Source organism: Sprattus sprattus (genome assembly GCF_963457725.1).
Source record: "Sprattus sprattus genome assembly, chromosome: 21".
Classification (NCBI taxonomy): domain Eukaryota; kingdom Metazoa; phylum Chordata; class Actinopteri; order Clupeiformes; family Clupeidae; genus Sprattus; species Sprattus sprattus.
Genome location: NC_137919.1, coordinates 1063351 through 1081197, shown reverse-complemented (window position 1 = coordinate 1081197; position 17847 = coordinate 1063351). Strand labels below are relative to the sequence as shown.

At 43.8% G+C, this 17847-nt stretch overlaps 1 protein-coding gene across 1 annotated transcript in view; it reads right to left on the bottom strand.

The window, feature by feature from the left end:
- Positions 1 to 9249: 9249 nt before the first annotated feature.
- Positions 9250 to 17847, bottom strand: part of ndrg2 (NDRG family member 2) — a 34638-nt gene continuing 26040 nt past the window's right edge. The window contains exons 6-16 of the mRNA XM_080859776.1: positions 17536 to 17598; positions 16620 to 16680; positions 15706 to 15792; positions 15053 to 15109; positions 13712 to 13815; positions 13111 to 13149; positions 12881 to 12932; positions 12370 to 12417; positions 11624 to 11659; positions 11439 to 11490; positions 9250 to 11043 (exon numbers count right to left, since the gene is read on the bottom strand). Coding sequence (XP_080715902.1) covers positions 10880 to 11043; positions 11439 to 11490; positions 11624 to 11659; positions 12370 to 12417; positions 12881 to 12932; positions 13111 to 13149; positions 13712 to 13815; positions 15053 to 15109; positions 15706 to 15792; positions 16620 to 16680; positions 17536 to 17598 — 763 coding nt within the window. The 3' untranslated portion in view covers positions 9250 to 10879. The remainder of the gene's footprint in view (positions 11044 to 11438; positions 11491 to 11623; positions 11660 to 12369; positions 12418 to 12880; positions 12933 to 13110; positions 13150 to 13711; positions 13816 to 15052; positions 15110 to 15705; positions 15793 to 16619; positions 16681 to 17535; positions 17599 to 17847) is intronic.

Here is a 17847-nt window from a genome sequence, read left to right as displayed (position 1 = left end):
AGAGGAGAGAGCTGTACTGGTCCTCTGTGAAACAATAAACCGGGTCAAAACTATTGAGAAAGCCATTACAGAAACCATCCAGGGGGTCAATCCTAAATGTTACACAAACAACAACATGGACCCCTCTGAAATTACTGGGAGAATTCTTCAGGCTAGAGATGTCATCATAGCAACAAATCTGGCTGGACGGGGAACAGACCTTAAAGTCTCCAAGGAAGTGAATAGGGATGGAGGCCTCTTTGTTGTACAAACATTCTTACCCCTGAACGCCAGAGTTGAGCAGCAGGCTTTCGGGCGCACTGCACGCCAGGGGAACCCAGGCTCTGCCCAACTCATCATGTGTGCCAGACATTTCTCAATGCCAATCATTGTGGATATCATCAAAAATATGTCTTTCATTAAAAAGATGTTAGCACACCTTAGCATCTCTGTATTAGGAGGGACTGTGCAGAGGCTGCTAAGCGAAGCTTTGGTGGCGTTAGAAGAGGGCCATAGCACTCAGTCATGGGATGAAATGGCAGCAGCCCTTGACCTCCTATTTTCCTATCTGGAAGCTTCAGCAGACACAGACGTGACAGATGCAAAACAGGCAAGAGACAACCTAGTGTGTGAAAGGCTGTCTTCTTACCTGACAACAGACATTCCAAAGATGACTAGGAAGGAAGATCTCTTCTCTGATTACCTGCAACTTCTAGATGAGATACATGAACAGCATAAAAACAGCAAAATGTTCAATGCCATTGTTGAGTCGATGCATGAGTGCTGGGGACTGTGGCTTCTGACACGTTTCAATGAGGACGAATCAAAAGAGACCCAGAAGTCCAGGTTCAACGTAGCCATGAGGAATTCCCGAGAGCTCCTGGAAAGAGGGATGTGTCCCTCCTCTGCTGTGTCTTTCTACGTAAGATATGGGAATGAACTAAGGCATCAGAAGCTTCTCAGGGAAAGCATTGAGATGTACTCCAGGGCGCTGGAAGCAGATAATCATGATATCATTGCTTTGTACAACCGTGCCCTGTCAGTAATGCAGAGAAAAGACAGCGGCTACGTCCATGTAGCTTTGAGAGACCTTGAAAAAGCTGGAGAATCTCTGGAGCATAAAATGAATCTCATCGAAGAGACATGGAAGAATGTGGCTATACTAGGGACAACCCTAGTTACTGGACAAATCACATGTTTCACAAATCAACTCCGCATTCGTTTGCAAGTGCTGAAGTGTTTGAAGATGAACATAAATGGGGCTGTGAATAAGCTGAGGACAGCCCATAACAATGGTGGGGGAGTGAAGGTTACTGAGTGTCATGTCCTCTTTCTATTCGACATACGCTATCTTTGCCAGCATCTCAAAGATGTTTCAAGTGAGCTGGGAAACCTTCAATCAATAGGATTGACTCAAATCTTTTTCCTAGACACAGCATTTTCACTGGCTGGATTTTTCTCAAAGCTTTTCAAATGATGAGAGCTAGCAGTACAGTTATTTAGTGTAGTATTTTGTATATATTAAGGAGACCTCTCTGATTTTATGTACATAATATAATTTTGAACATTCTTGTTCTCATGAGATTTATACTTCAAAAATATATTCTTACAACTTTATTCTTGTAGCTCGTAATGAAATTTCTGTATTGATGTTTTACTGATAATGATGTGTCACGACCCAGCCTGGTCTGCCCCGCCCCCTGCTATCAGTGCTCTCTGTTTCCACAGCTGAGGTAGCAGAGTCTGCGCAGGTGTGAGGAATGAGGGATTAATGAGCTCCACCATATGAGGGCCAGGCTGCAGGGTGCAGGAGGCTCCCTCTCCTCTACGCATCGTTTATATTTGTTTGTTTGGACATATGTACACCCATTAGACACCCACTTGCACTACACTTTTATTTCTGGCAATTACACTGACTCTTCTATTATTCTTAAATAAATGTGCTTTACTTTTTATAACCTCGGAACTCCCTTTCATGGTCATGCCTAAAGCCGTGCATGTAACAGATGGTTCTAACTAAACTGAGATGTGAAATTAACATAATTTTTCTCTAGACAAAAAATATACACACATGAACTCTATTGATACTGTACATCTGATCATTTGTTAATAGGATTTCTGTTACTTGAATATGATAACAGGGTTTTGAAACAAAGTCACCTAGGTTTCAATGCATGATTTAAAAACAGTCAAATAAAAAACAACAATAGCAAAAGGAAAATGTATGCATAGGAAAAGTGTGGTGTACATTAAAACTCGTTGGTTATATAATGCTGTTACATGATCCTGTACGCAATTAAATACCGTTTTCTTGAAGACTTATATTGTTTTCAGTTTTCTTCACTGAATGAGACTTTACTGTGCAAATAAGCCTATTTGCAGGTCTCACACACACACACACACACACACACACACACACACACACAGTGATATTGGGTTGCCTTAGACATGCCTTGCTGTGAATTAAAGGTGCAATATGCTGTGCAAAGAATTAAGAAGAGCATACACATATTTTGAAAGCTATATTGTTTACATCTTTGAATTCAATTCAATTTTATTTAAATAGTGCCGTGACAATTATCTCAAGGCGCTTTAGTGACATGAACTTCATATATCATATATTTACTATTTACATCTATTATCTATTTATAACTACAGTATATCATATATTTACATATAAAATGAGCAAGGACAATGCAGCAACTACACAGCCTGTTGAGTGTGTTGTCTGTGGAATCCTGTCAAGGAAAAGGTTAACGTAAATCTATAGTTCATTTTCATTTCATTTTTCTGTTGCAACCCTGTCAATATAAAATGTTCATGTTGTGACCTCAGATCATTCCTTTCCTATCCATCCAGTATTTCAGGAGGCATGTCTTCACCCACAAATCCACCCCCATGTTGAAATGAGGCAACGTCAAAATTGAGGAAACAGCAGCATCTGGATGAGAAAAGCTGCAAAAGAAATCAAAGTACCTTCATGTGTCACTATCAATTATCATAAGAAACTACACAAGAATTATTTGGAGATTTAGGAATGTTATGGGTTATCACTGATCACATTCCTGACTCTACATTACAAATACAATAAATACATAGAAATAAATAGACAAAAAAAAAATATATATATATAATGAGTGTTTTAATCCACACCTGCAAAATGACAACTGTGTGCTGTGTATGTACCTGTCCAGCATAGCAGACCAGATAAGACTTTGTTGGGTGAAGAAACGCTGGCCTGGGATGTTGTAGCACCAGTTGCTGTTGATGCTAGGCTGTTACCATTGGCGACAGTTTTGGGGTACATGGTGGAGTTTCCATTACCATTAGCGCCGCTAGCAAGAGTGCTGCTAACGGAACTAGAACCAGCTGCTACAGCAACAGAGCTATTGCTGCTGATGCTGGAGGGGTCAGAGGTCGAGGCAGAGCTGTTTGCAGCTGGAGGAGTACTGGCTGCAGAGGTGGTTGAGCTGTTTGCAGCTGCAGGAGCATTGGCTGCAGAGGTGGTTGAGCTGTTTGCAGCTGGAGGAGCACTGGCTGCAGATGTGGAAGCAGAACTGTTTGCAGCTGGAGGAACGTTGGCTGCAGAGGTGGTTGAGCTGTTTGCAGCTGGAGGGGCGTTGGCTGCAGAGGTGGTTGCAGCTGGAGGAGCACTGGCTGCAGAGGTGGTTGAGCTGTTTACAGCTGGAGGAACGTTGGCTGCAGAGGTGGTTGAGCTGTTTACAGCTGGAGGAACGTTGGCTGCAGAGGTGGTTGAGCTGTTTACAGCTGGAGGAACGTTGGCTGCAGAGGTGGTTGAGCTGTTTGCAGCTGGAGGGGCGTTGGCTGCAGAGGTGGTTGAGCTGTTTGCAGCTGGAGGGGCGTTGGCTGCAGAGGTGGTTGAGCTGTTTGCAGCTGGAGGAACGTTGGCTGCAGAGGTGGTTGAGCTGTTTACAGCTGGAGGAGCGTTTGCTGCAGAGGTGGTTGAGCTTGTTGAAACAGCGACTTGAGCTGGGGATGATCCAGCTGTTGGAGATGTGGTCGCAGATAGTGGGTTGGACGGATTTGCAGCTGCAGTCCCTGATGAGGTTGTGGTTGTAGTGAGAGTTGACATAGATGCTGTTGGGGATGTGGAAGTGGTTAAGACTGTAGTCCCTGTTGTTGTCATGGATGTCATTGTGGTTGTCAGAGCAAACGTTGTGGTTGTCACGGGAACAGAAACGTAAGTGGAATTAAGCGGTGTAGTGACAGAAGCAGGTGATTGTGTGCTAGTTGCAGTGCTAGTGGAAGTTTCAGCAGTGACTGGAGGGGCAGTGGAACTGGGCGTGTTCATGCTGGCAGACACATCTGCGGAGACGTTTTCAGTCGTGGCGTTAACTGTACTCTCAGGTGAGGAGGTGGAGGCATCAGGTGAGGAGGTGGAGGCATCAGGTGAGGAGGTGGAGGGGTCAGGTGAGGAGGTGGAGGGGTCAGGTGAGGAGGTGGAGGCATCAGGTGAGGAGGTGGAGCCGTCAGGTGAGGAGGTGGAGGCGTCAGGTGAGGAGGTGGAGTCGTCAGGTGAGGAGGTGGAGGGGTTAGCTGAGGAGGTGGAGGCATCAGGTGAGGAGGTGGAGGCGTCAGGTGAGGAGGTGCTCTGTGCTGTGCAGGTGGGGTTGCCCTTGCACACCAGCAGCAGAGCGAACAAAGTGGTCCAGTAGCTCATCTGGGAGAGAAGGAGGTGTGAAGACTGAGACTAGGAGCAACTGAGGCTCATCTGGGAGAGAAGGAGGTGTGAAGACAGAAGAATGGAGGAGCAACTGAGGCTCATCTGGGAGAGAAGGAGGTGTGAAGACAGAAGAATGGAGGAGCAACTGAAGCTCATCTGGGAGAGAAGGAGGTGTGAAGACAGAAGAATGGAGGAGCAACTGAAGCTCATCTGGGAGAGAAGGAGGTGTGAAGACAGAAGAATGGAGGAGCAACTGAAGCTCATCTGGGAGAGAAGGAGGTGTGAAGACAGAAGAATGGAGGAGCAACTGAGGCTCATCTGGGAGAGAAGGAGGTGTGAAGACAGAAGAATGGAGGAGCAACTGAGGCAGCCAATCAAGACTCAAGGCTCACTGACGTCAAATTAAAATTGAGCCATTTAATGCGCGGAGTGGTGTGTTTAAAAAAGAAAAATACAAAACACACATTTCTTCAGGTTCCTGCTAAATATTGGATTGTACATCATGTCATATCATATAATTCCGAAAAAAATGCAGTCATGTCTGGTTAACGTATGCATGACAAAAGGCTGATAAAATGCTGTCATGTTTGTTTGATTAGGTCTCTCTGTTTGTATGACTCCCTGAGATAGTCCTAAAACATGTTCCGTAGCCCTCTGTATGTTTTTAAGTACGACACATCAAGTTACAGAGTAGCGCACCACATCAATAAGACACACATATGTTGTTGTTACGTATAGTTGGTGTTGCACTAGAGGTGCTGTACATCAAGACATCTGAAATATATTTTTTTTTTTTCCAAAAATGTATATTCACTAGTATTGGTCTTGCTAGCCATCATAATACAACCCATTAACTATTTCCACATAGTTCAATCTGTTAAATAGCGCACACTAAAACACCCATTAACTATTGCCACATAGTACAATCTGTTAATATAACCCAATAACTATTGCCACATAGTTCAATCTGTTAATATAACCCATTAACTATTGCCACATAGTTCAATCTGTTAAATAGCGCACCCTAAAACACCCATTAACTATTTCCACATAGTTCAATCTGTTAAATAGCGCACACTAAAACACCCATTAACTATTGCCACATAGTACAATCTGTTAATATAACCCAATAACTATTGCCACATAGTTCAATCTGTTAATATAACCCATTAACTATTGCCACATAGTTCAATCTGTTAAATAACGCACACTAAAACACCCATTAACTATTGCCACATAGTTCAATCTGTTAAATATTAACCCTAACCCTAATACAACCCATTAACTATTGCCACATAGTTCAATCTGTTAATACAACCCAGTAACTATTGCCACATAGTTCAATCTGTTAAATAGCGCACCCTAAAACACAGCCATATTTATGAATTACAAATGAAACACTCAGAAATGTAAATGCATATAGACAATAAATACATTACCATAGTTCTGTTATTGAGATTCTTGAAGTCTTCACCCCTTTTGGTCTCAAAAGCAGGGAATCTTTGTGATTGACAGCTCACCTTAACTCTTCTGGACTTTACAAAACAAAATGTTTCAAAAAACTAAACGAAAGAACAACACACCTAGATCAACCTGGATAATTGAATATGCTATCACATAAATGCTATCACATATTGCTATGTAACCACTTCAGCTGTCTATACCTCCACAACTAGAGTGGACTACACACATCCATCACGCTGGTGCTGCCTGTATGGTTCGTATAGGAGTATGCTGCTCAGGTTCATGAGAACAGTGGCTTATGGTGGAAGGGGAAATGTTTGTGCTGCATTTCCATGGCAACACATTTAATCCTGGTAAGTTAATATGATGGTAAATGACAGGGTTCAAGGGGAAGACCACAGGTAGTGTTCCATAGTTACAATCACCAAGGTCATTGTTCTTTGTAACTTGTTGATGGTTTGGATTACCGGCAACCTGAAAAATATGAAAGTCAGAGCGTGTGTGTGTGTAACTTCTCTGTGTCCCGCTTTCTGCTGAAGGATAAGCTTGCGGGGCATTGTCTAGTGTGCCGGGTAGGACAGAGAAGTTCAGTTTAGTTCACAAACCAATGCATTCAGCTTCAATTGTAGTTTCTCACTAAGAGTAAAAAAGAATTACAGACAAAAATGTTTATTTTTTTCCATTTTCATTTTATTAGTTCATTTTTTTTCAGTTCATTGTAGTTCATACACAGAGAAATTAGCCACACATAATTTCGATTGTATTTTTGTTAAACTTTTTTTTGTTAATGATATTATTTCCCTTTTTTAAATGCTATCGCTAAAAAATTGTTACACAAACTATCACACTAATGACTAACCCTGTGCGCACATTGAGACAGGAACCATTTCACATAAAGAAATTAGAAAAAAAAAAAACCTAAACAGGGTAGATGGGTATGGTTGAAAATGTTTAACCACGAAAGAAAAATCAAATCAAAAATAAACAACCAAAAATGGGGAGGGACTAGACTACTACATTCACACGGCTTCACCCAATTGCCACTAGAACTTCCTTCCCATTCCCCCCCACACACTTTTTTTGGTTATTTTTCCACCCCTTTTTGGTAGAGATGCCAAATCGTTGGGTAAATAGTAGGACACAGATTGTACAGAGAGACTGACCAGAAGCGTGTGTGTGTGTGTGTGTGTGTGTGTGTGTGTGTGTTGTACAGAGAGACTGACCAGAAATGTCAGAAAAAAAGAAGGAAACAAAGTAAGGGAAACCGAAGCGGAAGAGGACTAAAGAGAATATTACATTTATTCATTGGTCAAGAAAAAAAGATGATAGAATAGATCATTGAAAGCAATAACAAATGGAAAACAGGATGCTCTTAAGACCATACACAACACCACACACACACACACACACACACACACACACACACACACACACACACACACACACACACACACACACACACACACACACACACACACACACACACACACACACACACACACACACACACACACACACACACACACACACACACACACACACACATACAAACACTCAAACTATGCAGGAGAATTACCACTTCAATCCTTGCATGATGAGTTCATTTTAAAGAGTCTACTCTGGGCAGTGTTGAGCTGAAGATGATTGTGAGCAAACCACAAGTCTACCATTGCAGGCCAAGTGTCAATCAAGCATTTATTTGATTATAACACTGCTGGTACTCCACTGCTTCCAAGGGTCACAGTTTCATCAAGTGTGCTTGCCTGGCTTGGAGGTGAGTCTGTATGTGTGTGTGTGTCTGTGTGTGTCTGTGTGTGTGTGTGTGTGTGTGCGTGTGTGACTGTGCGCGCGCGCACGTGTGTGTGTGTGTGTGTGTCTGTGTCTGTGTGTGTGTGACTGTGCTCGTGTTGTGTGTGTGTGTGTGTGTGTGTGTGTGTGTGTGTGTGTGTGTGTGTGTGTTTATTTATGGCCATGGCACATACTAATGTGAATCTTGGTATGCAATGGCTTGTTGACAGCTTGTAGTTCTGGTGTTCAGTGGCTAAACCCTTTTGGCAGTGTAGGGACGTTTAAGGGGTTGTGGTTCACAAATGTGCAACTGTAAAGAAGAAGCCATTTTGTTTATCCTAAGAGTGTGTGTGAGTATAATATACTTGAAAGTCTTTAATAACACTTTCAATAATGTGCTTAGAGGGGTCAAAGTGCACCTAAATGTACAAACACAACCACACACGCACACACACCCACACTCCCATATCCACACACACGCACACACACACACACACACACACACACACACACACACACACACACACACACACACACACACACACACACACACACACACACAACACACCTTATTCACATTCTATATACAAGAAAACACCTTCGGGACGCCATGAGCCTCGGACCTCTCTACAGGGACTTCTATACTGCACCAACTCCTAAAATCACTTGAAGCCATGGATGGACCTCTACTCTGCTCAGCTACAGACTGCGTGTTGTGGCACAAACCAAATCCAACAAACATGTAGGGGCACTATACAAACATAAGCAGGCTAGCTCGGTTGGTCAGGAGAGGTAGGGGGTTGGTTTTACTGCAAACTGCACAATTAGATTGTTTTGTTTGTTGTTTTAGTTTTTTGCCCCCCTCCACACAGTGACCCCTATTGGTTAGGTGAGGGACTGCAGCAGCAGCAGCAGCGGAAGCACTGATCTCTGTGCAACTGGTCTCATTTATCCATACAAGTGGAGCACAACCTACTTGGACTTCAAATCAAGCCCCCTTCCTGAGTCCAACTCCTATCCATCATAGGCCCCATGACATACATCACCAGAACACACAATACTTAGAAGATCAGATTTAAAAAATATATATATATATATAATAATAATAATAAAATGAGAGTTTCATCCTCATTCACAAGGGCAAGAAGCAAGCATGCAGTTCAGCAACAAAAACAAAAGGAACATTAGATCCCCCTCCCCAGAAGCCACCGGTGCCATCCATATGTCTATGGTGCCATCCCCTCACACAGGAAAAGAGTTACAGTCATTTCAAATGGTGCAAATGGAAGACAAATGTTGCCATTGACAACGTGAAGGGGGGGGGGGTGGGGGGGTGGTAGCCGCAAGCCATGGCACGCAACCTGGGTCACATGACACCAAGGCTGATGGTTGATTGGCTACTTCTCCTCCCCCGCTTAAGGTAAGCAGGATAAGAACACAGAGGGTTAAAAAAAATATATCACACAAAAAGAAAACTGAAAGAAGAGTAGATAGACACACTATAAGTATTTCCATACTCTATTGTTTTTTTTTTAGTTTTTCTAGCAATTTAATATGCTTTAAAAAGTTAACACTTAATTAAGAGAAACATGGTTATTTTTTTGTCTTTTACAGTACAGTTACGTTATTGTCATTGACATTAGTAATATCATTAATATCCTCATATTTAATCATTAATATTATTATTGTGATTATTACTATTGATTAGCACTACACATATGTGACTCCTCAGTACCCAGTCACTCTCCACACGTTTAAAGGGCTATACTGTCAATCATCTCAACACACGGAGGGAGAGGAAGAGAGAGAGAATCGCCTCTGTCATCAACTCCTCCTAAATATCTCCCTTTTTATGTCTCCTTCAATCCCTTTATCTAATCAATTCAATCCCTTTATCTAATCAATTCAAACCTCTTCTCATCCCTTCTTGGGTCTTTGGCCCCATTCCAATGAAGGTTCCAGACTGCATGAAATGACAGGGAAGAATCTAAGTGGAAGCCATGACAAGAGCTGGTTGAATTCTCTAAATGCTTAGAAAAGGTGCTTCAATGCTTCCTTTCAATTCCATTCAATTGAATTCAATTTAATTACATTTTTAAACAGCGCCATAACAATACGATTGTCTCAAGGCGCTTTCATATCTCCTTTAGCATAGGGTACACTGAAGCATCCTTTAAGAAAGGTAAGGAGATAGTACCGGCCCCCAACAACAAACCCCATCAACAACCAATGAACGTGACCCGTGTCAAGAACACCCATCTTCTCATAATCAGTAGCCTAGCGTCTTAGCACCACAGGTGTCTATACCCAAGTCCTGATGAATTCTACTTAACATCTTTCCTTGATCTCGTGACATTTTCCATCGAGATCAAGAAAAAGTGGTTGGGAAGCGACTGGGATTGGACGGACTAACCAGTGTCCATTGCTGTGGTAGGAGGAAGAAGTGAAGCAGGGAACAGGGTGATGTTATGGTTGTTTTGTGATGATTACTCGGGGGTGACCCAAATGGGCACTTTCCAACTTTCCTTGACCATTGCAAACATACACCAGTCATCTTCATCTTCATCACCAGTCATCTTCATCTCACTCTGCTTCTTTCTCACCTTCTTCCATTTTCTCTCAGTCTCTTCACTCCATCTCTCTCTCTCTTTCTCTCTCTCTCTCTCTCCATCTCTCTCTCTCTTTCTGTGCGCATGAAACGGAGGCGGACACCGCTGGACGGATACACTGATTAGCTTCATCCCGTTTCCTTCTCGCCTCGATTGCCTTTACCCTTTTACCCTCCTCCTACCATATCCCTCTCTCTTTCTCTCCTTTCCTCCCTCTCTCTCCCTCTCTCTCCCTCTCTCTCTCTCTCTCTCTCTTCAGCAGGACACTTCCATATCCCTTTCTCTTTCTCTCCTTTCCTCCCTCCCTCTCTCTCTCTCTCCCTCTCTCTCTCCCTCTCTCTCTCTCTCTCTCTCTTCAGCAGGACACTTCCATGGTGTGGGAGGGGCTGGGGGGGAGCTGTCCGCCCTGTGAGCCCTGGGAGAGAGTGCGGGAGCGGGAGCGGGAGCCCTCCATGGAGTAGGAGGAGGAGAGGGAGGTGGTGCGAGACCGAGACAGACGCGTCATACAGGACGATGCCACTGCAGGAGGGGGGGGGGGCAGAGAGAGTGAGAGAGGGAGAAGAGAGAGGGAGAGAGAGGGGGAGGGAGAGAGGGAGAGAGAGATAGAGAGAGGAAGAGAGAGAGAGAGAGAGAGAGGGAGGAAAGGAGAGAGGGAGGGAGAGAAAGAGAAAGAGGGATAGAGAGGGAGATAGAGAGAGACAGAGGGAGGAAAGGAGAGAAAGAGAGAGGGAGAAGAGATTAAAACATGACAATAAAACACACACACACACACACACCCAAGCAAAAAACAGAAAAGAATCATGATGTCACATAATAAAATTCATGACTTATCAAAAGAAATGTCAGCTAATTTGACAATATCTCAACTCCCTTTATAGGACACAATTATGAATATGTGAATATAGCACACTTACTGTAGCCCATGCCCTGGATGAAGTACTTGAAAGCCTCAGTCAGCTTGGCAGGCTGTGGACAGAGAGACCATTGAGTCCAGTTTAATGTACTGTGCAGCAGTCTAAAGACACATGCATCCTAATGACCATTGCTTTGAGGAGAAGGGAAGATGGCCGCCGGTGGTTTTGGTGTTGGTTTTGTTTACCTGAGTGAGCTGGGGCATTCCACCTGCGTCCGCCATCTGAAAAGAGAAAAAGGAAGCTGTTAGGCTCTCGTGGTATGAGAGAGGGGTAGTATTTCTGATACATGCTTATTTGAACCACATAATCCTTCATTCCACAATTTGTTTTTGATGGTCTTGACCTAAATGCCACGGAGTAGTATTGGTCTGAGCTCTTTTCAAGTACATGCCTATATGACAAGGAATAGTGCCTGGTGCAGTGCATCATGATCTCATGCCAGGGTGTAGTGCTGTATACTCTAGTAGAGCAATGCTATTAGTCAACCACAACAATATTATTATTATCATTATTATTATTATTATTATTATTAAAGCAATGTTATTAGTCAACCACAACATTATTTGTATTATTATTATTATTATTATTATTATTATTATTATTATTATTATTATTATTATTATTATTATTATTATTATTATTAATAATAATAATAAAGCAATGTTATTAGTCAACCACAACATTATTTGTATTATTTTAATTTTTATTATTATTATTATAATTATTATTATTATTAAAGCAATGTTATTGGTCAACCACAACATTATTTGTATTATTATTATTAAAGCAAAGTTATTATTTAACCACAACATTTTCATGTCAACCCATCTACTTCTGTTAGGAATACAGTTGGGGTAAAATTTGTGTACACTGTTTGTGTAGGTACCCTACCGGTCATCAAACTTCTGTTACTGATTGTAAAGTATTTTACCTTCAGGAAAGAAGTCGTTGTTGGGTCCATCTTGCTGTTGCACTCCACCTAGTGGACAAACAAGGGAACATACGGAAGGATCAGCCACAACTAAAATGGGAGGCATGAAATGGGGCAGCCGTGGCCTACTGGTTAGGGTTTCAGGCTGGAAACTGTAGGGTGGCCGGTTCGATCCCCGACCAATAGGAAAAATGTAAGCGGGGGGAGTGGTAGACCACTGCTCTCCCATACCCACATCCACAGCTGAAGTGCCCTTGAGCAAGGCACCTAACCCCGATCACTGCTCCCCGGGCGCCGCCAATGGCAGCTCACTGCTCCGGGTTAGTATGTAACCTCACTTCACTGTGTGTGTGTGTGTCACTTTCCTGGATGGGTTAAATGCAGAGGTGGATTTCAGAGTGTGTGTGTCTACACCACCTCTGCCATAGAGAGGACTTTCACTTCTCTTTTTTCACTTTGTTTTTGTGAAGGAACAGGAACAGTCTCTGGTGTCCAAAGGCAGTGAACTCACCGCAGCCTCTTCGTATGGAGCCTGGTCCCCAACCACCAGCATGACGGGACACCTGTGACGAAGAGGAGGAGGAAGAGGAGAGTGATGGTGGGCATCATTAAGGAAGAGGATGAGGAATAGGAGAGTGATGGTGGGCAGCATTGAGGGAGGGTGAAGATGACTTTAGTGCCAGTGCTAATTAAAACAGGGCTATTGTCCAAATGGTGCGAGATGTCAGAGAAGACACTTACTTGAACGTGCTGTTGCGCTCAATGGTCAGGTCTCTGCGACTGGAAATAAGCAGAGTAAAAGCTTCAGGAGCAGATGTTTATGTGTGTGCAAATGTTGTTTGTGTGTGTGTGTGTGTGTGTGTGTGTGACATACACATGTCATGTACATATATAAATGTATGTGATGTAAGCAGCACTTAGTGAAGGGTGTGTGTGTGTGTGTGATAGTGTGTGTGTGTGTGTGTGTGTGTGATAGTATGTGTGTGTGTGTGTGTGTGTGTGTGTGTGTGTGAGACATACATTTATATATGTACATGACATGTGTATGTTGATGTAACCAGCACGTAGTGAAGGGTGATGTGTTCATGGGAATTCTGTGTGTGTGTGTGTGTGTGTGTGTGTGTGTGTGTGTGTGACATACACATGTCATGTAAATATATAAATGTACGTTGATGTAAGCAGCACTTAGTTAAGGGTGATGTGCACACTTAGTGAAGGGTGATGTGATCAAGGGAATTGTGTGTGTGTGTGTGTGTGTGTGTGTGTGTGTGTGTGTGTGTGTGTGTGTGTGTGTGTGTGTGTGTGTGTGTGTGTGTGTGTGTGATCATGGGCATCCCCTCACCTGTTGTAGCTCTTCCAGAAGAGCTCGATGTTTGCCAGGTTTGGTGCTTTAGAGATCCGCTCTCTCTGTGACTGCAGAAGCTCCGTGTTGGCACACATCTCCTCCTGGGAGTAACACACACATCACATTCAGAATGTACTCCGTTACACACACACACACACACACACACACACACACACACACACACACACACACACACACACACACACACACACACACACACACACACACACACACAGCTCCTCCTGGGAGTAACACACACATCACATTCAGAATGTACTCCGTTACACACACAGACACACACACACACACACACACACACACACACACACACACACACACACACACAACACACACACACACACACACACACACACACACACACACACACACACATTCAAACTAAATTACACACTGCATACAAATCGTCAGGCAAACACTAAACATAAAAAAGCCCTTTGCAACAACCTTGCTGAGCTGCTGAGGCAGAAACACAGATAAACACACACACTAACATGCACACACACATGCACACACACACACACTAACATGCACACACACTAACATGCACACACCCTAACATGCACACCCACACACATGCACACACACACACACACTAACATGCACACACACATGCACACACACACACACACTAACATGCACACACACACACACTAACATGCACACACACACACACTAACATGCACACACACACACACTAACATGCACACACACATGCACACACACACACACACACACACTAACATGCACACACAAACACACATGCACACACACACACACTAACATGCACACACACACACACTAACATGCACACACACATGCACACACACACACACACACTAACATGCACACACACACACACTAACATGCACACACACATGCACACACACACACACACAAACACACATGCACACACACTAACATGCACACCAACACATGCACACAACCTCCCAGAGCAGCTGAGGCAGAAACACACATATGTATGCACACACACAAGCACTCTAACATGTATATACAGTATGCACACGTACGCACACCAAGACATGCACACACTCACACACACGTTGCCTCTGTACCTGTACTCTGTGCAATGACAATAAATTGAATCCAATCCAATCCAAACAAGCACACACAGACACACACACACGCACACAGGCACACACAAACACACAGGCACACACACACAGACACACACAATCACAGATACAAACACAAACACTCACAGGCACACACAAAACACACACACGCACAGCCCCATGCACACACACGCACACACACACACATGCCCAAACACATACACATACACACACATTCACACACCTGACTGAAGAGGTGAGTCAGGATCTGTTCTGTCACAGATGATGTCAGTGTTGTGAGCTGGGAAATCAAGACAGACAAGATGGATGCAAGAGTAACCTCAAAACACATTCATTGCCTTCAAAAGCTCTTGCAAAATAATACCCACATTGTAGAGAAATATAGTAAGAAAGAAAATCATCTTGCCTTGTAACAATATATATAAAGAATACAAATTCAGTTGTACGTAGAACATCATGTTACATTTCTTCTCCTAGTGGTTTGGAAGGGGGGGGGGGATCACATTGGTCAGATCTCTCTATGTTGAATACACACTGTATGAAATACAATGATGATCTATTTAATATTCTGGTCAATCTAATACATCTTTAAGTATATGATAATAAGTATATACTCATCACATGATACTATGATATATGATCAAATCTTTAGGTGAAGAACTACCTGAGGTGCTGGAATGCAGCATGAGATCTGTGCATTGCTGTGTGTGGAAATAATCAGAGGGGCAGAGAGAGGAGGAGGAGGAGGAGGAGGAGGAGATTATGTACCTTGTGTCCTGCCCAGTCCATCCAGCAGAGAAAGAGAGAGAGAGAGAGAGAGAGAGAGGAGGAGGAGGAGGAGGAGGAGGAGGAGGAGGATAGGAGGAGGATATGTACCTTGTGTCCTGCCCAGTCCATCCAGCCCCGGGCGTTTGCATCAATGTTGACCAAGACCAACCCTTCCACTGACTCAGGGTTACTCAACTGGAGAGGAAGAGAAGGGTAGAGGAGAGGAGAGGAGAGGAGAGAAGGACAGAGGAGAGAGGGAAAGAGGAGAGGAGAGAAGAGAGGAGAGGGGGAGGGGAGAGAAGAGAAGGGCAGAGAAGAGGAGAGAGGGAAAGAGGAGAGGAGAGAGGAGAGGAGAGAAGAGAAGGGCAGAGGAGAGGAGAGAGGAGAGGAGAGAAAAGAAGGGCAGAGGAGAGGAGAGAGGAGAGGGGAGGGGGAGGGGAGAGGGGGGAGGAGAGGAGAGAAGAGGGGAAATAAGAGGTGAAGAGAGCATATGGAGGAAGGAAGGACGAAAGCAGTGGGGGAGAAAAAGAGGCAGATCACAAGAAATGAAGAAATCAGTTTTAATGCAACAGGGTAACAATTATTCCATGTACATCCCTATGTGTGTGTGTGTGTGTGTGTGTGTGTGTGTGTGTGTGTGTGTGTGTGCGTGTGTGTCCATGTACATCCCTATCAAAAGGTGCATTTTGCTCACAAAGATACGCGTCCTCTTAGACTTCAAATCTATAGGATAGTGTGTCACTGCACCACAGGATGAGCTGATATGGAGCTCAAGATGGACCATGCACACACACTGAGAATCTGGACAGAGTTTGCATCCCTGCCTCTCAGTGTGGGTTTGCATGCTGTGTGTGTGTGTGTGTGTGTGTGTGTGTGTGTGTGTGTGTGTGTGTGTGTGTGTGTGTGTGTTTGTGTGTGTGTGTGTGTGTGTGTGTGTGTGTGTGTGTGTGTGTTTTGTGTGTGTGTGTCTGTGTGTGTGTGTGTGTATGTATGCATATCTATGTGTGTAGAATGTTACTTACTGCGAATTTGGAGAGCACGTAGGCTCCAGCTCCCACTCCAACACCAATTACAGTCCGGAAGCTAGACAGCAGGACAGAGATGGACACAGCAAGAGCTTCTTTAGCACAGCGCTCTGGTCTCAAGCAGCACGTGTGTGTGTGTGTGTGTGTGTGTGTGTGTGTGTGTGTGTGTGTGTGTGTGTGTGTGTGTGTGTGTGTGTGTGTGTGTGTGTGTGAGCGCGCCAGAGATGAACACAGCAAGAGCTTCTTTAGCACAGCGCTCTGATCTCAAGCAACACTCAACACAAGCTGTTAGCCGCACGCTCGACGCTAAACCAATAGAATGCTGGACTATGCTCAGACCTTCATTCCAAAGGAATCATAACAAAAAAAAACATGTAATACATCATGTTCTATAAAATGCCTCAATGTATAGCTTTGTATTAATTGTGTAAATAAAATTGGTAGGCAGTGCATTGATAGTCAATACAACATTTTGATTATAAAAAATATATACTATAGATATATTAAACTCTATGGTTAGGCAGTTGTCATATTGGATAGGCTGTGGGGTATGAGTACTTGCATGGACAGTGAGAGGATTGGCCGCTGTGGGAAATCCCCAACCAATAGCACAAGAAACTTAGCATCATTTCCTGTGTATGACTAGCATGAGTGTGTGTGTGAGAGTTTGTGTGTGTGTGAGAGTTTGTGTGTGTGCGTGCGTGTGTGTGGAATGAGACGAGGCAGGATTTGCATGTGTGTGTGTGTGTTTGTGTGTGTGTGTGTGTTTGTGTGTGTGTGTGTGTGTGTGTGTGTGTGTGTGTGTGTGTGTGTGTGTGTGTGTGTGTGTGTGTGTGTGTGTGTGTGTGTGTGTGTGTGTGTGTGTGTGTGTGTGTGTGTGTGTGAGTGAGATGAGACGGCGTTGGAAGCTCACTTGAAAAACTGCAGCACGGCAGGGATCATCTCAGCCAGATGCTCCATAGGAAGGTACTGGTACCTGGGCAACAAAAGAAAGAGATTCACACACAGGAACGTGTCTGTGTCTGTGTCTGTGTATGTGTCTGTGTCTGTGTCTGTGTCTGTGTCTGTGTCTGTCTCTGTGTCTGTGTCTGTGTCTGTGTCTGTGTCTGTGTGTCTGTGTCTGTGTCTGTGTCTGTGTCTGTGTCTGTGTCTGTGTCTGTGTCTGTGTGTCTGTGTCTGTGTCTGTGTGTCTGTCTCTGTCTCTCTGTGTCTGTCTCTGTCTCTG